The sequence below is a fragment of the Strigops habroptila genome, chromosome Z (assembly GCF_004027225.2).
Source record: "Strigops habroptila isolate Jane chromosome Z, bStrHab1.2.pri, whole genome shotgun sequence".
Classification (NCBI taxonomy): Eukaryota; Metazoa; Chordata; class Aves; order Psittaciformes; family Psittacidae; genus Strigops; species Strigops habroptila.
Genome location: NC_044302.2, coordinates 65125159 through 65148427, shown reverse-complemented (window position 1 = coordinate 65148427; position 23269 = coordinate 65125159). Strand labels below are relative to the sequence as shown.

General features: G+C 38.5%; 1 protein-coding gene across 1 annotated transcript in view; it reads right to left on the bottom strand.

Annotated features, from left to right (window-relative positions):
• RORB (RAR related orphan receptor B) overlaps positions 1 to 23269 on the bottom strand; it is a 133808-nt gene that overhangs the window by 16218 nt on the left and 94321 nt on the right. Inside the window, exons 2-4 of the mRNA XM_030470437.2 lie at positions 20890 to 20975; positions 16342 to 16483; positions 12893 to 13294 (exon numbers count right to left, since the gene is read on the bottom strand). Coding sequence (XP_030326297.1) covers positions 12893 to 13294; positions 16342 to 16483; positions 20890 to 20975 — 630 coding nt within the window. The remainder of the gene's footprint in view (positions 1 to 12892; positions 13295 to 16341; positions 16484 to 20889; positions 20976 to 23269) is intronic.

Here is a 23269-nt window from a genome sequence, read left to right as displayed (position 1 = left end):
TTTATACAAATGCTATGTTTCATTAGAAAAGTATGTTTCTATAAAAAACTATTTGCTTCCAAAGAGATAAACCAGAAACAACATACTCAGGAAAACAGCCAATAGTTATAACCAATATGGGGTCTTGAAAAATCAGAAATACTCAAAAAAGGCATATCCTGGTATGACCGTTTATATTTCATTTCTGTCCTGAATATATCTGTCTGGTTTTCTATAATGGGTCAGTATTCTAGCTGTAAAGTCTTGTCCATTCTTAGGGGTGACAAGGAAACCTAGATATTGTTGGTTGGCATGGCCAGAGAGCAGAAAGCTGAGAGGTTGGGCTGGCCTCCATACCCTGCTGGTGGCAACGCTGCCCTTTCTGTCGCAGCAGCTCAGGTACTGCTGGTGGGGCTCCAAAAGGTGCCAGCTATATGGGGAGATAAATTAATTGGGATTTTGGAATGTAGCAGTGTAAAAAAAAAAATCAAATGCATAGAAGGGGATGTCCAGAACTAGCTGAAAAGTATGTATCAGGAAGCTGAAGGATTATCTGTCAAAAAGGTTTATTCCCATTAAGAGAAAAAATTGTGGATTGCTTGAATGAAATACTGTGTGCATGTATGTAATTTTGCGGTCTGTGACATACAGCTTGTCAGACAAGATTGCCTTAACGCCTATAACTAGATGTAGCAAAAAAAAAAGTAAAACTTACGGTGGGTGAAATAAAAGCTGTACAACGTGAAAGGGAGCACGGTAACAGGATAAATAAAAGATCTATGACATGTGCTCCTGAACTCATGACTCAGTGGTTACAAACAAGGCTGTTGAGGCCAGTATCTGAAAGAGGCCACATGCAAGTATTGATGAGAACTGTCCTGAAGCATGACTAGGGATCTCACTGGTGTTAACAGAATTAAATGAAGCTCTCAGGAAAAAGCAGCATCTGGAGGGTGAGATGTGGAATATAAAACATAGACAAGATAGGGATGAAGAGGGCCACGAGAGATTAATGCTGTTTTAGCAGAAGAAATGGCTTTAAATTTAGCCTGGCCTACCTAGATCTACAGAGAGAACAAAAAGATTTGAGGATGGCCTGGTGAACAGTGAAGTAAGCTATACCACAATTAGTGCAACAAACCCACCCTAGTTTCCTACAGACATGTCAAACACTGCTTCCTGTTCCCTCTCTGACCTCCCATCCACTGTGTTTGGCTGGGTAAGGGCACCACGAACATGTGCGAGGGGCTGGTGTGCTCAGGCCAACTGGCCAGCAACCACCATCTTTTGGGGTGAACATGAGCTTAGGGTTATATCTTCTGCTTTTCCTTAAGGTTGTCTTTCTCCATCACCTGCAGGTAGCCTCTTTTGTAAAGCCTGTTGAAGCCCCAGTGGCTGAGATTCTGCTTCCCTTCGCTGAAGCTGGACAGTAGATAAATAAGTGTTTGGATGGTCCTGACAGAAAGACTGGTCAGACAGCAAGTCTGCAAAAGCCTTATTCCATCAGCAAAACAAGCCAAAAGCATATGTTGCTAGGGAAGAACAACAGTGCACAAGCTATATACCTCTCACACAAACTTGGAAATGCAGCTCACAACTTCCAGAACAGCAAATGACCTTTTCTGTTTCCAGTTTTGGCTACTTTGCTGAGCTCTTCTTCTTTTTTCTTTTTTTTTTCTTCACTTTTTTTTCTGCCTACTGTAATTTCTTTTTTTAGATTTCAGTAGACACCTCACGAAAGGCACTCTCCAAAGGTTATGATAACCCAAACATGTATTGCACCAGTGGGTTAGGAGCTGCTAAAATCCTAAGTACATACAGAAAACTGAACATTGCAACCTAGATAGTATAAATCAGCATAGCACAGACCTGCAGGGGTCTATCGCCAGCTGATGAGTCAGTCCTGCCTTTTTCACCAACTCCTTGTAACATTCGGAGATCTCAAACTACAATACTGAGGAAAAAACTCCAACTTGGGGTCAAGCACAATGCTGGTGGGGATGGGAGTAATAACTCCATGGACTGCACAAAGCATTCACCAGCTGTGAATTTGGCCTTCTAAGTGGAAATTATCCACACTATTTGGCAGTGTCTGTTTCCTACAGGCTCTTTAGTTCTTTCATTTGTCTCTCTCTCAGGAGAGACTCCAGTTTTTCTCAGCATTCCCTTGTTTTGCACTGGGAACTAAAGAACTTTGAAGTGTGCCTCCTAAAACACTGATAATCATCCTCAATTAAAATGAATAATGAATTTTTAATTTGCCACTTACCCTTAGGATCCAGTTGAGTAGCTAAGAGCTCATCTCAGCTTATATCCTAAATTGAGCTCTCACAGGGATCCACTTTGAATTAATGCAGCAATAATACCACAGCTTTGTCCGGCTGCTGTAAGCATGCATATCAGTTCATATAACTTTGAAAACTCCAGCTAAACATTCTAAATAAAATCTCTGTTCTAGGACCCAAATAATGCCAAGCTAGTATCAGATCAACACTCTTCTGTATCCTAATTCAAGGGTAATATGACTGCAAAATGAAAAGTTTTGCAAATTGGTTTCATCATACTGATTAGCTCAATAAATTCTTAGTAGTAGAGGCACTGGTGCAGGTAACAAAGCAAAAGTATGTCTTGTGGTTGCTGCCAAACACGAATAATAGGTCCCAATTCTTTTAAATGAACTGGCTGAAAAATATGAACTTTTTTTTGCAGAAAAGTGGGAGCACTTTTTCCTAAAAGTAGTTGTAAAAACCTCTTCCCATTTTTCATCTGTCCCTGGCATTCTCAATACCATAATGCACAAAAGATGTCCCTTTCAAAAACTGTTACAGATAGACTGACAAGTTTCATAATCCCCATTTGTTTAATAAATTTGTAACACTACGCAATATGCAGCCTAGGAAGATGATATGAAACACTCATATGAGACTAGAAGCGCTTGAATTTAGTTCAGGAATAACCCTCCCTTGTGTTCAAGTTATTGAATGCTACTGTCAGGAACAGATTGCACACTGAGTCAATGTTATGCGTGTGAATTCTGTATTTCCTCTCTCTCCTTTCGAAATAAATCAGTTTCATTTGCTTTCAAAAAAGTGCGAATAAATTTCAAGAAATGACAACACAATTGAATGAGGTCCTAATCTGAAAGAACCTAGAGGATAGACCTAGTATTCTGTTAAATCCTAGAGGATCTTTATAAATGCTTTAAAGGTCTCCACTTAATAATACTTTTGCTGGGTCTCAGCCAATTTAGTAAAAACGTGTACTTTGAACTAATTAGAAATCATTTAGCTGGCAGCAAAAGCACTAACCATGGCAATCGCTAGAGCTTACGGGACATGGACTCTACAGGCACCATATAATTATCACAAATTTATTGAGATGAGCTCTTTCCTAAGTTCTTCCAGCACAGCTTACACAAAGAGATCTTTATATTTAAACCAAGACTCTTCTGAAGCAAGAATGTGGTTTCATTTACTACAATTAAGCAAACATTGCTTGGAGTGGATATTGTTCACTATGAAACCTAGAAATATGCATGGAACAATTGGAATATTATGGGTTTTAAACTAGGGTTGGAAGGGTTTTCCCTGTCAGAGTCTGCAAAAGGCTGGGAGAGGTTAGACATACATTTTAGCACTTCTTTCACTGTCACAGGCTTACATTTAGATTTGTGTAAAGATTTTAAGCAATTTAGGTAATGAAATGCTTTGCAAAGTAACGACAAAACATTCTATGATGGTTCTATTTTCCTGTAGTATGGCATCTGAGGTGGATGAAAGTGGTATCAGTGTATATTGTCAGAAAGTGAAACAATTTGGTTATCATAAGCAATACCAGACATTTCACTGATCACAAGAAAAAAACGTCCATGCAGTCATAAAGGAACACAAGACAGTGCTCCATGCCTTAATATCTTGCTTTAACTATTGCAGTTTATATGTGACTTTCATCCCTGCAACACTACTGCACTATAAAAACTATGTTCTGATAATCAGTTTCAGAATTTTTCTGAGGCCTATGTCTTGTTGCATTGTATTTTTCCACTAAACACATCCATGTGCCTTTCCCGTGTGTTCCACTCCAACTTTTTCTCATATCTTTTCACTCTTGTATAAAAGAATTGCTGCTGTTCTATGAAATAAAATATCAAAACTGAATGGACTGAAGAAAGATATCATTACTTATACAGCTGGAAACAACATCACAAACTGTGTAACAAGCAGAATTACATTATTCTCAAGAATAAGGTGAAAAACAGTGAAAAGTATGAAGTGAGTGATGAAATCTGCCAGACAGAAGGCACACAGTCTAAAGAAAAGTGAACTATGGCCTCAGGAAGTCAAATTTAGGACGTTGCATATGTACTGGAAAAGAAAAAAAACCCCTCTGTTGGCTTCCATGTGCCTGTGGATTAAAGAACGGTCGAACAATGTCCAGGATGACAAAGAAATACAGTATGGACGCCAGATTAAGCTCTCAGGAAGCACAAGGTAAGTATGCATATTGTCAGTGCTGACTACCCAGAAGCAACATACACAAACATTAAGGACAGGGAGTATTGACATTGAGATAAAAGGATTGCTCAGATAAGGAAGTAAGCAACGTATCACTACTAATTCACAACAATTTTTGCAGATAGTATGCCACTTCCATATACTATAGTGATTTCTAAATCGTCACTGCCTTGCCCTCTTCATTGTCTTCTGCAGCGCTATTTTTGCCTCCTCGCGGGTTGTGTGTGAGACACAACCCTGCAAGACAGCATCCTTCACATGTCCCAGGCCCTCCATACTCTGGCAACTGCTCTGGCCTTCTCTTTTTGAGGGTTTCTTGCAGAAAGCCAGTTACCGTTTCTTCTGCTATTGACACTGCTGCTGTGAAGCCTACCACAGGGAATCAACCAAATGGCTATTCCTACAGCTGGCGGCAGCAACAAGCCTCAGTACTCATTATAACATTAGCTTTACATAGATCTTTTTGCGTGATTTCTAATCTGACAATATTCATAGCACAGCGTCATTCCTGAGAAGATTGTCATGATTGATATATGGTAATATATGGGATGTATGATATAGTATTTTGCATATTTTGACTGCTACAAATGGTTGCTTTCTAACTGCTTTTTGGATTCTCAGTAGAATGAACATATTTTGTCAAGGTTGGTTATGCAAGAAAAATTCGTATCTTTTGGTAAAGGAGGAATTTTATATACTTGCTTTAATGGATTAGAAATGTAACTGCTTTAAAGAACTATATTATCATGCTTTAGAAATGTAAACTATAGATTAAATTTGAATGCATCTTTGTAATTAATTTGTAAAGCAATCTGAAAACTAAGTAAGACAGAATAAAATATCACAAAATGTTCCCCATCCTCAACCTCGGTTAAAAGACGTCACTGATTTTATTAATTTCATTGCTTAATCCAGCTACTTATATTGTGGAAATAATCATGAGCACAGTTAAGCTGAGACCCCAGTGTCTTGGGTCCTGCAGAAAAACACGGTCAGTAGAAAATTTTATTTTCTTGAAAACATGCATCATATGTCAGAAGTAATTAAACTTCAACTCTCTGTGAACAGAGCTCTTGATTGCATTCCCACTTGCAACACTTATCCACACAATAAACATAAAGGATAATACTTAAATGGTCTTTTCTGCAGCGTGTAGTGCATGGTCTGTACCGTGATGAAACCCCAGCTAGTAATACTGCCAATGGTCATGATTCGTAAAATTATTGTGGCATTAGTAGTTGGCCTGCATTTGACATATGGAGAGACTTAACTGAATGAGAAGTCAAATTGCTTTCAGAAATAGCGAAAAAGCTTTATAATTTGCAGAAAAACCCAGTCTTTGGTATATTTTTAGGCTACCTACTTAATTTTCAAATAGTTTTAATTAATTGCTTTACTGTATAAATTTGAACTAGAGTCAAAAAAGCACATTGCATCATGCTTATTGAGCTGCTATAATTTGTATTAAGGACTGCCAGTACCAACATGTGACTGATTCAAAGTCCACTGCAGTTACTGTGAGGATGCTCAGTGATTTAAAAATCACAGGGTGGAAAAACTGGTGCCTAAATATAGTACCTTCTAGAAAACTGTCTTTATTTTCTAAATCTACATCAAGAGTTATAACACAAACTGTGCTCTCCCTAAGTCTTCTTAAATCAGTAAGTGCTAAAATATGCACTTAGTAAAATATAACATAATCAGTTATTTATGAACATTTGGATAATTTAAGCTACTGGGTTGGGCAACATAAACTCATTAAAACCTTTATATATTGCTGTGATTTGTCTGGGCTTGGTCTAAATTTACAATCAAAGAGAGATTAATAATTTGGAGGTGGGAAAAGATAAAAGTAGTAAATTTCACAAACTTTCAAAAATATTATATTTTACTCAACATTTCTGCCAAATTATTTGTTGATTTTATTGGTTAAATTAACTTCTAAATATATGCTTAATGAAATCAGAATCCACAGTTATAAGAAAGCATCTTTCACTCCAACATCAGTTCAGCTAGAATGCTTCAGCATCATAATACTCTAATTTATTCCGCCACTTTTCTGTCCGTTTTTTATGAAGTTGAAGTGTTTCCTAACTGAGTAGTGCTGTCAAATTAGTTTTAAATCTTGCCGTTCTCTGTTCTCGAGTGTACTATAAGGGAGAAAAAAAGAGCAGAAGTTCTAAGTTTTGTCACATGAGCTGAAATGAGTACAGAAATGAAATATTAATTTATTCTGATTGTCACCTTTAAATGGGTAATGACGGTATGACACAGTGCCCTAAAGGTATCCAAGCGAAATGCACATGCTGCACATTTTTAATTGCTCGCTAGATGGCAACATTGTTCTGCTGAAGTAGAGCTGTAAGGCTGTAGACACCTGCCCTGAAAACTTCTGACGATCACCTTGGCAGGAGAGCTATTAAACTATGGCTTACAAAAAGAGGAGAAAAACATTACGCAGTACTACAGCCACGAACCTATCATTTCTGCTTCACCGTATGGTGAGCAGTGGCCTTGTAAAGGGAACGTCAACATAGACGTTAATGTCACCATAGGTACGGCTTTTAGAGAGTTCACTGCATTTTGAATGTGACGGTCCCTAGAGGGTCCCTTGGTCTCTCCCAGACCACATCTAACTGACCAATATACGTTCAGTAAGCTGCCTCTTAATGCTGATTTGGCGCTGGGAACAAATCCTAGAGATACAGAGAAAGGAGTTAAAGAATAATAATTAAAAATGCTTACTACACTGGAGAAGTGCTTTTACAACTTTCAACAGCAAGGCAGAGCATACTTTTTAAGACATCAGGCTGATGCTGGTTTATATATTGCATATGCAACAAGCTATGGGCATCCATGAGCAGAATAAACATGGAGGATTAAATCGCACTCTTCTAAAGTTAATGGAAAGATTTCTACCGAAAGAAGGAAGGTGTGGGACTGACTTTCAAGTATATTTGAAGGGACATGAGAATGTTTCCAGGTGAAGATCTCCACCTAGGACGGGATAATGAGAGAACTAAATGCTAAGATCCTGCTTGTACAATATTGCAGCAATGGAAATTTAATAACTTTACAGTGTATAAAGTTGTTCGCTGTGGGTTCTGAGATAAACGTATGAACCCAGCTAAACTAAGGTTTAGATATGCACAAGATGTCATTTTAAGTTACCAAGGGAGCTTTTCTTTATATACCCATCCTGAGCCACTCTTTAAAACATTTTGAAGGTTTTGCTTTACTGTAATTTTCCTGTCAATGTGTCAGGGTTAAAAGAGCTGTGTTTTATGGTGGTTTTGGTGAGCAGGGAAGGTGATACCTCCTCCAATTCTCACCATGCAGCTGCCCTAGTGAGCTATTGCTCACCTTAAGATACACACTGCAGAGCAGGGTCAGAGGCACTGAGGAAAGGGAAGATTGGGCTTACCAACCTTTCTTAGTACTTCACTTTAATTTTTGTAGAAATGTAAGCTTCTTTTTCAAGCACTGATGTTGAAGAAATGCCATGTAAGTATACATAAATAACACTTTCTGTTACTATAGAGGCTGGCATATGTAACCTCCTGTATGCTCTAGTAATGCCTTATTGACTATCTAAATACACAAAACTCTAGGGCACTCTTTAATCTGACCTGCAGTGAATCCTTAACCAACCTGTTTTCTTCACAACAGTGTTTGCTAATTATTTTTTCTCATCTTTAGGAAATCATAGGCTGGTGATCTCAACTGCATTTCAACCTTTCCATTAACTTTCAGAGTCCATGATCTGAGCCACGTGTTTTGTGAGGAAAATGCAATGCTCAGTTCAGTGACAGATAATATTAGGCACATATATTTAAACGAGATGGTCTTTAATTTGACCAAGTCTAAAAATAAGCCTTTAATACCTGCTAATTTAAAATCACACTTGGGAGCAAGCATTGTCATTCCTTTATGGGGCTACCAGGTCAGGAAATGGAGCTCCCTTCTCCCTTTAGGATTTCCCACACACCATCTGACCTCTGTAACTGTCTCTGCGAGGAAAAAGCTGTTCTGCAAATTACCAAATTCTTGCTTTTGACATGACAAGTGGATTTCACCCCACACTTTGAGGGAATTTCTGCCTTCCCAGATGTGCACATGGCACGCTGGTCAGAAACAGAACCGTGCCACAGGGTCCCTGGCAGCATGTACCCTCAGGCGATGGATATCTCCTGTGCTGGCAGCATTGTTGGCTGGTGGGACACACCTGGGTGATGCCACCCGTGGACAGCAGGACAGGTAGAGAAAGACCCTGCCCAACTCATCTGATTGCAGTATCTGATCTACTTTGTTCTCTGCCCACCCTGCTACCAACCCAGATCAAGTGTCCAGTAAGATGCCTTGAGTTAAGGACAAAAATACCTCCCTTAAGGGAAAAAGGAGATGGCCTGGAAATGCAGATGATGCTAAGCTAAGGCTCTGCTCCTGTATACTTATTTACAAGGTTTGGACTGATTTCATTATGCTTTGAGTTTCTTTTTATTACAGGAAATAGAGTAGTGATGTGGGCTGAGCCTGAGGCGCCGTTCAGCCTAATGGGGAACTACCTGATTTTATTCAACTTTCATCCATTGTAAGCCCTGGAAGTTAGATGAGAGAAATTTGTCTCTGTGTATGAAACTGCTCTTTCCTTATAGTTAGCCCTCTCTTCCATAGGAGACATTACCTATCGTGCTTCTCATAGTGATCAGACATCATGCAGTTGTGCCCTGGGCTATTCAACACATTTGGAGGAATATTAGTACGAAATATGTGTGAAGGAGCCCTACAGAACTTCAATTTGTCAGCAGCTCTTCCTCCTGCACCTATTTCCTGGTACAGTATTTACAGATACCAGTAAGCATGCAATACAGGATAAGGTATATTTTGCTTACTGTGCCATTCTAATACTATGTGTTGAAACATTTGCTGTGTAAAATTTCAAGACTGTTAAGTTGAACAATTTCCATTTCCACTACAAAGTCTACTGTAGATGAAGATATGTTCAGGAAAAAGAGCACTTTCACATTCACACTGAAGCACGGAACTGTTAAAGATCAAAGTAGGCCTGACCATTTTGATTCCTTTTTGGTGGATAAGAAAATTAACATGTGATTAAAAAAATGTAAATGATGTGTAAATTATGTCATAAATTACCTTACAAAATATTACTTTTATAACTGAATCAAACTGACAGGCAAATGAAGACTTGTTATTTGGATTTTTCAGAGAACCTTATTGTTGTATAGCAAGCAAACAGTAAATACTGAAGTAATTTAGGCAATTGCAGTAAGTTGCTTAGTCAAATGCAGCAGGGACCATTGTTAGAACTTGTTTTACAGGCATTTAACATTTTCATTAATAATCTGAAAGAGTGGGTTCACAGCATGCTAATTAAATGAAGGGGTAAATCTAAATTGAAAGAAGTCACAAAGCATCAGTGAGGACTGAGACATAATGTAACAGGACTTAAAATGTTAGAAAAATAAGAAAGAGAAAATGAGATTTAAACTTGGAAATGTTCTGTTAGAGGTATCTTAGTAAAAACTGCCCTATACAGGAGAGAAGTGAGTGGGAAACAAGCAAATTAATAACACTGAAGGAATAAGTGAACTGGATATTAGTTGGTATGTGATGCAGAAGCTGCAAAGACTGCTTTGATTCTGGTCTGCCTGTGAAGAAGTCTGTCCCTTGGATAGCTTACAGCAACTTTTAGGAGCTTAAGGATGGAAGGAGTCTCATGCATTCATTTATGAGGAAAAAAATAAGAGGGTTGCACTCAAGATCAGGCAAGTGGCAAGTGACGCTGTGCTTAAAAAAAACCCCAGATGTGTATCAAGAATATAAAGATGAGAAGAAAACTAAAATGGGAAATTTTGATCTGATAGGAAGTCTTCAGTGAGGAAAAGAACTAACATGGTCAGGATACTTTAGGCAATGGTTCAGTGTATCACTAGACAAGGTAGTATAAAGAAATTTCTGTTAGGCATGAGGATCAATGCTATCCTGCACTGATCCATCGCCTATGTATTCTCTATTATTTCATCTAACAGTTAAGGCAGTACCTTCTATTTAACATGAGTTGAACTTATTCCTAAATTTCACTGGAGTGAGTAAGATAACACTGCTATCGTGAAATTTAAGAACATTGAAATATGAAATCAATGCATCCTAGTGCTTGGAGTTTTCCTGCTTTCACTGCAAGACTGCATAATTATAGATGGCCCAACAATCCACTGTGGTATTAAGAGGCATTTTCTGTTTGTTTTTAAACACTGAAAATATAACTTATCTGTACATTAATCCAAATATGTTACGGTACATCTCTTCCATTTTTTCAATTGTGTCAGCTAACACATTATACTACATTATCTCTCACTAACACCCTTACCTCTTTGCTGCGGGTGCCACAAATGACATACAGTAGTAGTTGGGTAAAATCCTGGCAATTTAGGAGCCCCAGTTCCAATTTCAAAAGGAAGAGAAGTAACTCCCAACACCTGAATTTTGCTGCCAGCTCAGAGACAGGCCCTTTGCTATGTCCTGCGCTCTGTGCTCTGTGTTTTTTCCTGCTTTGTGTGTCCCAGAATGGAAACACTGGCCGTATGACACAAGAGGATGAACGACTGAGAAATGTGGGGTGTGTTTAAGGCTGTATGGTTTAGGACTTGGAGAGGACAAAAAAAAGGTGACTGTTTAAGGATGCATTATTTCTAAGTGATCCTGCAAGAGATAAAAGTTCAATGATTCTCTAAAGCTCTGTGAGTCAAAAGATCCCATTGACTTCAGTGGGATCCTTTAGCCACTAAGGATATAGTCCCGTGGCCATATTCTCTCTTTGGGCTCACTTCTGCAACTATACACGAACCCTAATTCATGGGCTATCAGAATTGTCGTATTTCTGGTACATGCTCTGAATCTCTCTAGGAACATCTCCCTTTGATACAGGGTGCTCTAGGAAAACAGTTCTTATGGCTTAAAATTATCTCTCTCATAGCTGGAGTACTGTGAACCACTGTTGAGAACTGAGGTTTGCACAAGCCACATGTGAGTAATATGCATATGGCCATACCAGCTGAGAGGAAAGCTTACTAATCCTCTGTACTGCTAAACTGGGAGTGTAGGACTTTACTGGACAGCAGCCTAGGCCAAACGAGATAACAAAACATGTCCCACTAAACAGAGGGGCAGAAAAGCATAACTTGCTCCAATGCAATTTGCAATTAAAGTACACAATTTGTTACACAGCTTCCTGCATATGAGCATCCACGGGTAGAAAACATGCTACAGATTCTAGCTGTGCCTTTATTTTTTTTTATCCAACAGTAACCATTTCATACACCCTTTCTGCAATATATATTGAGTGCATGCCACATCTCCAGGGCCCTTGGTGGGTCTGAGTACACATATAAATTTACACATCTCAGTGTACATCCATGAGGTAGCAAGGCCAGGCCAGAATTATAGATGGTTTTTATGATGTGACATTAATTAATTTGTTACTGGTGCTGTTGAATACCATCTTTTTCTTTTCTTCCCTCTGTCTTTCTTTTTAATTAAATTGCATTAATGAAGTGTTACCCTTTGATTATATTCTCAACCACAACTGACTCAGCATACTTCACTTGTTGAGGTGGGAAATACCTAATTAGGATGACAATCTTCTCTCATGTTATTTCTTTATAATAGAAGTAGTAATTCCAATTGTGTTGAAGAGGTACGACTAGAGACATTAGATGAACAGAAATCTGTTGCCTTTCAAACTGTCTTGTTTCACAGAGGTTTCTTTGCAACTTTTCAGAAGAAATCAAGGTACAGGTTCTCGAAGGCAGAGGAACAAGGGTTATCCACGCAACTGCATTCAGAGTTTGTGCACCTCATGAATTCAGTGATCCTGCTCTGCATATATATCCATGCACCAGAAGTAGCAAGCTGGTGCTTTTTGACAGTAAATACCCTAGAATTAGCTTCCAAGGGAATTCTGGGAGTTGACAAGCTGGCTGAAGAGATCATTTAACCCTGCTAGTAATGAGCTCATTTGAAACAAGCTTCCCACTACTAATTATCACTTGGTTCTGATTGATTCATCACCTGCTTTGATGCTCCTAATTCATAAACAGAACATGAACTGCTGAGTTTAACAAACTGCATAATTTGCAGATTTTGGCAAAACCAAAACTGCCCTGGTACTGTGTTGATTACTGCCAGACTGATTTTCTTTCCTTTACTCCCTGTATGTGTGTGCGCATACAGACATGTGTGAACATGTAATTATTGTGTACCTGTGTATGGAATGCCTATATAATACTTTATTAAAGTATTAAAGACAGTATTGCAATGTAATTTATAAATGTAATTTATATACGTACACATTACATTAGAGGAATAAGAATTTTCCTTACCTATTTCACTCATGGATATCCCCGGAGCTAATTGCCCATTGTTGAAAGAGCTATAGGTAAACAAGTTTGGTACAGAGGTGAGGTCATAGATAGGTTCCTGCTTGATCTGTTTGATTCCAGTCATGTCTAACCCAGACTGGTCTGGGGAAGGCTGGGTAGAATCCACATTATAATAACCCTCAGACTTCGGCAGGTCGATGACGTGCCCATTTGAGTAGGTGCTGCCAGTTTCATTATTCAGGTTGCTCAAGCCATTGCTGATGCTGTTGCTGTAAACCCTGGCGAGGGCTTCTGCCTCACTGCTCTGCTGCTGCCGTTGTTCCTGCAGTCGCTGCTGGTGCTTCTGCACTTCAGCATACAAGCTATCCCTCTGCTTTTTGGACATTCTTCCAAACTTCACAGCTGAAAAGCAAAGTACAATGCAAACCATTGTCATCTTTCATTTTTCTTGATTCTCCTCAATCCCACCACTCTTTTGATATTCACTTGCAGCCTTACTTTTGCTGTGGAAACTTGTCATTTTCCTGTGTAAATGAGAGAGGATGCAAAGCTTTGCATCATGTGCATCTCACAAAGGAAAAACTATTGTGCGCTTGGATTTACAAGGCGATGACAATGATTCCTATTTGACAGGAGGACCTCAGTCAAGCAACTCCCTACTGTGAATGTTAAAAAGACCATGCATCCTTTTACATCTCTGTTCATTAAGCAACAACCCAGAGCTGTATGAAATGTACAGTCTGTAGGTTCATATCCCATGTGATTTACCAACTTTCCACAAACCTTTAAACAGTGCACTAACAGGATTAGTACTCTGGATGAAAACAAGCCCTAAAGCCTTATTATCACATCCTTTCAACGCGGTGTTAGCTTCGCACTTTAAAAAAAAAAATTAAAAAATCTTACACGTTAGAGTTAGAACCTAGAGGAAAATAACAGATTAGAAGCACAAATGAATGTAATCTTTTCCACAGAGGAAAGTCTCAGGGATTTACACAATCAGTTTACATAATCTCCATGCACAAATCCATGCATTTCTTCTGATGAGAAAGGGAGGAAAACATCAGAGTGCACACTATTCCCAGGAACAGGGTTCATTACATTGAGGTTGAAATTTACAAAAATTACAGGCTGATTGCTGTGGAACTAGGAGGAGTAAATCCACAGCCTGCATATGCAGTGTGACATAGCTGATTATCTCGCTCTCCATCTCTCTCTTAATGCTGACTTTGTACCGGGATACATCTTGGAATATCAGAGCAGAGTTAGTTGTTAATTGTGCTCTTCAACAAATGAAGGCTCTAAAATTGTACTCTAAACCAAATAATTCATCAGAATGTATCAGAGCACAGATAAGAGGACATTGCTTTGGAAATACTAATTTCTATGTATTAAGAGGTGTATTTTCCAACACTGAGTATTTCTAGTCCATCTGTAATTAGAATGAATTCAGAATCATCAAATTTCTTAGCACAGGATGGGCTTTGCTGTCATTTTTGCTACCCCATAGTTCAGCTATAGCCTTTGGGAAAATTCTGAGTCTACACATGTGGATGAATATGAAATACCTTCAGTCAGGAAAAAGAATAGAAAAGAAAGAGTGTAATATGAAAAGGCAGTACCAGAATACAAGGAGATAGCAGCCTCTTCAATTTATTTGCCATTTTTTACACTAAGAGGTTTATTTCTTGTTGCCAACCTCAACTTACTCTCGGTCCTTCACACCGGCTGCAAGCTAGCTCATGCAAATACAGCCTCCCCCTGGAATCAGTCCACAGTGCACTGCATACTCTTACTAACAATATACAATGACTGTATTTTGAAAAATGCAACTGTGTATTTTCTCCAAATTTAAGGCTTCAGTAATAAAAACAAACACCCACTGTTTATTCTCATTATATATTCATTAATTGGATTCTCCAGCTGCTGTCAATTAGCATTCTGCCTCTGCATGATAAAAATGAATGTTACATGGCTAAGAGGTAAAAATCACATTCAATTTCTCTGTTAAAAAAAAATCCACACAGCCTATTTTAAACTTGCAAGAGCTCTTAAAATTGTTAAGTATAAACACCCTTGCATAAACAATTAGACAAGAAAGTGATGCTGTCAGAAGAATCACTCCCTTTGTCTGTACGCAGTGGTCCCTGAATTATAGGTTGGGAAGACATTGTTGTCAGTCACATTAAAATGCTCCTATGATACTTCAAATCATTGGCAGATACTACTTTTAGGAGGAAGGCATGTGATGTTAAATTACTGAAATGTTACTACTTCAATCTCCTCTGGGAGGAATTGGAAGCTAAGGCATCAAGTAAGCTGCATGCTAGGACCAAAAATGCTTCACGGATTAAAGGCTAGACTGTGAGAACCCTCTGAGAGTTGTTTCAGTTAGACATGAGGCACACTGAAGTAGGAAAAACCTATTACAGTCCAAATTTAGAACAAGTTTATAATCTGTGGAAAGAAATAGCACTTTGAGTAACTTCTCCATCAATGACTGTTAATTTCAAATGACACATTTTGTGTAAAGTTTCCAAGACAGAAAACTGCTGTTAGGCAATTGAAATTAATATAGCCTGCCTTCAATAAAAGAATATTTTCTTCTCATACTTGCTGACCATTTAAAAAAAGATGTGTCTGTGAGCTGAAACCCCCCTGCACTAGCAGTGGTGGCTGGGGTAGGTCAGCTGTGGACAGCCTGGCCCAAGCCTCCCACTGCCCGCAGCCTCTGGTGTGGTGCATGTTCTCAGCCTGCTCATCATGTGTTGTCACGTCGCAACTTGGAAGGTAGACCAGAGCTCTGCAAGGACCAAAGGATACTGTTGTTGGATACACTGTGGAGCTTTTTTCTGGCGTAGTGTCCAATTCAATGTTAAACTATGAAACATTTCTTTTATAGACCCAGACAGGGACAGAGGGCAATGTACGGGTAAAATAAATACTTTTTTAGCAATTCAAAATATTTGGTCAAGTGCTCTGAATAAAATAAACAGAAAACCCTAACACTATCAACGTACAAATTTCTTCTTAACTGCCTACTTACTCTCATGGACCTTTAGAGATCTCAAGGAAAGGGATGCTTTCACACATTAATATTTAACGTTAAGATAAATGTTAATGTTTAATATAAGAGATTATATAAACTGGAATATAAATCCACCTCTCCAGAGGTGCCCTTTTGGTGCTTTTGATCAGAATGACACTTTTCACTTCTGACTGTTCCAAACTAATGCTGCTCTCCATTTTGTCGTTTCCCCACCCTCCCCATGAAAATAGCCTCGTTTGTTAACTGAACGGCAAAGATATGTGTCTCACAGTGTATGCATTACAAAGCAAGGAGCTTCTCTTCTTTCTTTTTTTCAGAAATCTACAGGGACTTTAAGTAAGTCAGCAGAGAAGAAGAGTTTCAAAGAGTTTAGGCGTGAAGCAGGAATCTGACTCCTTACCATCTCGAGACATTCCCAGGGCGAGACATTTCTGCAGTCGGCAGTGTTGGCAACGATTTCTGTTGGTTCTGTCAATTAAACAGTTTCTCTGCCTTGGGCAGGAGTAAGAAGCATTGTTCTGCTGACTCCTTCGAAAGAATCCCTAGGGGCAAGAGAGCAAAAGAGACAGAGTATTACCATGTGCATATATGTACACACACACATACACATACACAGAGAACCATGTAAATGAGTACAATAAACTCTTATTTAGTGCAATGCTACTTATACTATAGCTTTGCAGATGTGTTTGCCTTGTATACTGAAATTAAAGAACATTTACTTATAATAAGGAGAATTGTGCTTTATTCTGTAAAGAATGTAATTCTACTTTGTTAAAATGCAAATAATAATTACAGTTAAAGAACGCATTCTTATTGTGCAATAATGACCATGTATCATCTAAGGCTTGCTCCTAGTAGAGGTAAAGCTTGTTAGCATTTGTAAACAGATGACTTTAAAGTACTAGTTCTGACTATTTTCTTCTTTTAATGAAAGAGACTGGTAATAACCAGCTTCTAAATGCATAGCATTAGAAGCTGAAGTCTGCTGTTCAATTTGAGCTGGCAAATGCAGATCTGATCTGGAGTGACCATACACTTCAGGAGTGAAAAGTAATTCATATTCAAGGATCACAAAAGCACTAGGATTTAATGACTGTATCAAGTAAAACCAACACACAAAGGAGAAAGTAACATCTTTAGACACTACCATGAGAAAGTAATGACATTTTCCATTTGAATGGAATATAACATTAATCATTTTATCTATGTAAAAATTTGTAGTTATTCTATCTCCTAGAAGGTTTTTCTGACCAGTTTTGGGCTATTTGGCTAAAGATCAGATGGCTAGAAGGAGTGTTAACCTATACCTAAGGCCTTATGAGCTCACAGGTGCTATGAATGACTGCAGGAGGTATCATTTTGGTAGCAATGACATGAAATAGCAGGTGTGTCAAGAGAGAAATGAAACCAGGAGGTGAAGATTAGAGAAAGAAAGAAAGGGGCAGAAGGCATTTTATAATATTCTTTTATTTCCCGTAAAATAAAGGACGGGAGGAACAGGAAGTCCAGAGAGAGAAAGAAACAAAGAAGAGAAGTTTCTTGACCATTTTGGCATCTTTAGACACAGGCAGCTGCAGAATTGTGTGGTGGGAAAGCTGAAGGACAGTCTAGCTGCCGCAAGAAGCCACAAGGAGAAAAAGGGCAGAAAGCATCATTACTGCAGACTACTAGTCACCAGAAGTGAGTGATGCCAAAGTGATTGTGCCTATTTGGGACGCTCTGCAAATAGCTCTGAATGGAGCCATAAAGGAAGAGCTGACTTGTGTTATCATTGCACAGGCTGACAGGTGGTAATAGCAAGCATGGAAAACGTGGCAGCCGTGTGTTTTGGAGGAGTGAGAGTGGGGAAGCAACAAGATGACAATGTCACAGGGCTCAATTTGCTTGCTACAGGTGGTCCTGAATTCTCACTCAAGTCCTGTTGAACCCAATGAGGATGATGTGGTCTGTCAGTGACAACAAGGGAGAGGTTGTCCCACTTGGTGTGTCTCGCCAAGCAACACCAGCAGTACTAGTTCCTGAGGTTGAGCACAAAGAGGCTCACTTCATCTGGCCTGTGCTGGTTGTATCAGCGGTTATAGTATATTCAAAATCTAGATTAAGTTTTATGATTTGCACTTTTGAGAACATGGATGTCCTTTAGGGGGCACTCTCAGAAAAAATCTGGTGGGGACTTACCCGACCCTGGCTAGCCAAAACTTTCCCAAAACTGTGGAGGTGAGTCTAAGGCTAAATGGATGCTAATTGCAGATATATCTGCTCTATTTGCAGTACTTTACAGTCAATTTTGGGTTTGACATATGAAGGATTTTCTGGTTTAAAGGTCTAGATTTTAGCAGCTCCTAAGTGGGTATGGATTTGAGAGAATAAATGAATTAAATAATGTTAAAAAAACCCACACAACCATCTAGTATTGACTGTGCCTTATCCTGTAATGCTGCTTTTTCCCATTAAGGTTAATTTAATCTCCGGAGAATTTGTTTGTTCCTTCTTTTCCCCTCTTAGGAAAAAATCAAGGGTTACCTAATAAAATTAATCTACAGCAGGTAATCCATTTTTCTGTGAAGACTTTTGTACTCTTTTTCTCCCACATAAGATCTAAATGTTGTCTTACAAAGTACAGACAATACTGTCATTTCATTTTTTAGGGGATTGTTATATAATATTGGCTATATTTACTGAGAATAATTCCATTTGAGGAAGGAAGATGCAGTTCATTACTGAGGAGCTATGGTCTTAATGACAGGTTTTGCAATATTCCCAACACCGACAAGTCTTTCTGCATCTTGAACAAGTCAGTTTATTCACCACTGACAGTCAGTCTGAAAAGGTAAATGGTCATGCAAATTACTGTCTAAATCATGACAAAAAATTCATAGCAAATATTTTGCAGACAGGAGTGATGATAAAAGGCTTCTTAGCAAAAGCAGGAGCCACACAGACAGACGGGATGGAAACCCGTCTTCCATTTTCACCCTTTCAGTGACGATAGTGGCAGAGCCACTGTTTTCTTCAGTGGGACCAGCAGGTTATTCAGCTTATGCACGCATGCACATGAAACAGCAGTAATATTTAAGATGCCCCTTAAGCACTTCTAATATGCATTTGCAGCGACATAGCTAATGTAGGGACACAGAGTTAAAGGATTTCTTGCCCCTTGAAGTTTGTAGCACTGCCACTGGCAGTACAATCCTTGGACGCTGTGCCCTGAAACGCTGCAGCTGTCAGGTGCCTAGCTCAGTGTGTGTGCATGCTTGTGGAGTGGTTCTCACCTCCTTCTTCCACACACGGCCACCCTCTTAATTAATTCAGATTTCTATTGCATTCAGACAAAAGAAACCAGAAATGACCAGTTAGTATGTGGGCTGAACAAATAGTTATTTAATTGGTGGGCAATGAAGAACAGAGTTGCGCTGCCTGAGACAGCACTTACCTTAAAAGAGAACTCTGACAGACTGCAATGCCTCCCATTGGACCCAATGTGAAAACTGACATCTTTTTTCACAACAGGCTTACAAAACCAGATTAGACTAATAGATCTGATACTGCAAAACTGGCACAAAAACAATAGGTTTAAAGGCATTGTAAGTGGGAGAGAAGCTCTTTATCTCAATAAGAAGTCTACATACAGAGCTGAGGGGTATCATCTCCTCTTGAGGCACAAACAAGGGCCAGTATTAACTTTAATCATATCTACAGGTGACTCTACCCCTAACAGCTCTGTAGGCACTGAGTACTGAGACAAGATGCTGTTTTTCTGTTTAAAGCATTTTTCTCCTGTATCTTTTGTGCCTATATTTTGAAGTATCAGGTCAATTAATCTAATCCTGTTTCATGTGATCATCATAAGATGATGCTTATTTTTAGTCCAGTGTCACACTAAGGCAGTGACACACTGCGAATTGTTCTTTTTACAATCATTAACTTTCCTGAAACAAATCTGACATTTCACAATATATTGCTTCTCAATGTGTTGGCATTAAAAAGTTTCTTTTGCGAATGACTGCACCCAAATTTTCAGGTTTTTCAGATGTTCTAAAATTTTGTAAAGCATTAAGTAAATACAGACTTGCTATTTCATTCTACAAATATACACCCACTTTCAAATGTAACAGTTTGTGTGCTTCCACGTAGAAGAATTAGAGCTGCTGACTCTCCACCTTAATAGTTTCACATTTACAATCAAAGCTGAAATAGCAACATGTAGTATGAAATTCTGGTTTTCCATAAGTAATAATATAACTCCTTAGATAATAAAATCACAAAGTATTTTTAGAGCTGAAAACTGAAGCCTTTTTTCTCTTGGGGTCTGATTTGTGTTATTTGAAATAATGCCTGTGACAATACATTAATATGACTAAGCATCCTGGAGGGGTTTTTTTGCCTGTCCTCCCTCCCCATTTGTTTTTTTAACCTCCAATTTCCAGCAATTGCCCTGCACTGGAGCCTATAAGGAAGAAAACAAAGGATCCTTTTACACTACTCATAATGTAAGGCATTTTTTCTCCCAAAGATTACAATTTGCCTGCAGAGAATACAAAGAGGATAAAATAGGACCAAACTGACACCTGCAAGCTTTTAAGATGTTGAACTGAGATACTGCACCAACTTTTAATGCTGCACAGGTTGTATAGGAAACAAGAAATCCATTTCTCAAGTTGATTTAAGGTAGAACAGGTGTGACTTACAGTTGTCAGTGTCTGTATCAGCAGTTAAACTGCATTAGATGTGATAAGTTCATGTTTCAAATGGGGAGTTAACTGCAAAGACTATTTGATGAAAAGAAAAGCAACTAGTAAAGTTAGGTATGAAACACGTCTATATCAGCAGGAGGCTTTACAGCCTTTGGCACCACTGCATGAAAGCATGTAAGACTGTATTATTGTACACTCTTGCCTGAGGCTAATGCAGATGTTCATGACTACATTGTATTAAAATCTCATACCTTGCATCCTTCACACGTGATGACTCCATAGTGTATTCCAGAGGACTTATCACCACAAATTTTGCATGGTATCACTTCAATTTGTGCTGAAAAAGAAAACAAGACAAACATTTTGAGTTCATAATTCTATTTAATTTCTTTCTTTCTCAAATGAAGATCTTGAAAACTACAGCTAGACGACAGACAATCTCATCATCCTCCTGACAATATCAAACTGCTTTGTCTTCTACTGTCCATTTCTGAATGCCTTTATTTGGCAAATTTTAATTGCATTATCTTATGTAGCTTCTACCATAGCACACAAAACTCTTCAACAATTTAAAATACCTCAGGATTAGCAAGTTTTCCCTCATATTCTCCTTTTCTGTTTTTACTTGTTAATTTTATCATCATTATTGCTAATGACAGTCGTCAGGGCTCCTAAATAATTATATAGATTGTTCTTGGTTACACATTTCAAGTATTTATGACTTTTCACTTTGCTGAGGTAGAATTACATGGTATAGTTTGATGCATTTTTCAAAGCAGTAAAGGTGATGAAGTTTTCACATCCTTCAGATTATGGCTTCAAGACACACAAAGATACCACTCCCACTGGTAGAGATAAGTTTGCAGATGATTGCCTACTGCCTCCTCTTCGAGCTACTTGTTTCAGCACTCGGTCACAGGCAGGCAAGGCCCACAGCAGCCAGTGGCTGTGTGCCGGGAAAGGCATGTACTATCTGAAAATGTCTGAATATGGATATGGTTCAGATCCTTTTATAAACATAAAGGTCATTTAATTCAGAGAAGGAAAACATATTTCACTATCTTCCTTTTTTTTTTTTTTCCTGCCGTCATAGCTTTTTGCTTGCATCAGTTGCTTTGAATCCTTTGTGCATTTCCTTTACGACACCATAAGAGCACAAACTCTGAAACATAGGGAAGGACTGTGCCTTTACTCTATTCAGGTGCGTTGAGAATAAGTGGAAGACCTATTTGTTTTCCCTTTCAGAGATGATGCCTCTGATCAAGCACATTCTTAGCCAAGGCTTAGGCAAGCAAACCATTTTTAAATTGCTCCTAATCCAGGATGGATAGAATTAATGTTATTGTATTAAATAGTAATTTGTTGTTAATATACTCTGCACGGAGACAACCTAGAACCAAAATCTTTCTGGTCTTTGTACTTAAGTTCATATCTAGAAATAAAATTTCATATGTCATCCACAATTTTTGGGTTAGCTTCTGTATCCCATTTTGTTTTCATGAACTAGGCAGTGGTAGTTTCTTTCCCTTCTTAAGAAACTAATATGCATTAGCCATCCTGGCATGATAGACACATAAAAAAGAAGGCGATTCCTTACAGAAAAGTATCTACAGTTCCTTGGCAATTTTGCCAGGTTATCTTGCTCAAAAATTCCTATGCCTTATCCCCGTTGAGATAATTAAAACATTTAAATATACGTCTCCAGGTACTGCTGTGTGAGAGGCTAGTTTGAGTAATTGCTCACTGGTGTCTGATTGAGAATCATATGAATCATATGAAGGGAGCAAGGCTCAACTCCAGGACCACACACTGCTTTACACTGACAAGCCTCAAAGGCGTGTGTCAATGTCAGAGGCAAGAACTACAGTGGGAGTGTGAGGAGATCTTCAGGAAAAGCCAAGACGAGGGAAGGAAAAAAAAAAAAAGCCAAACAATATGAAAGTACTCTTAATGTGACTTGCATATAAATTTGTAACAGCGATAGGAACAGAGACAGAATTGATCCTGTGTCACTACTTGCATTTAGAACAGTACTTGTTACTGTGAGCAATCAATAATTCCATGCATGACTTGCAATTACAAGCACTATGTTCATGGTAAATATCTGTGAACTAGGTCACTAAATTCTAGGGCTCCAGGTTTCAATGAGTATGAAATAAATAGTTTAGACCTGCGACTCATCAGTTAATTCAAACCCTTATTTGAAACTAACCATTCTATAAATTAGTAAGTACAGGATGTCTAGGAAATTGCTGTCATGAGCTCTCCTTAGAGAGCTCACAGAAAAGGTAGTATCTTTAGGACACAGAAGGCATTTGAAGAAGTTTGGAAAACTAGACTCTGCTACTGTCTCCAAGGCATTTCTTTTTGTTCATGAGACAGCAGAACAATTTAAGGATTTGTAACAGAAAACTTGAGTCATTAATTGTACAAGCCAGATGAAAAAGAAGCAACTGTATTCCCAGAAACTTCTTGAATTACTGTAATTAACACCCAGTGTACCAGGTTTCTTTTGTAGATTTAATGATCGTCAGAGGCTACTACACCTTTTTCACATTGCATCTTCGATCAGCCACGTATAATTTTATGTTGTTTTTCTTCCCTTCTCCTCTTAAACCAACAAATGGTTTA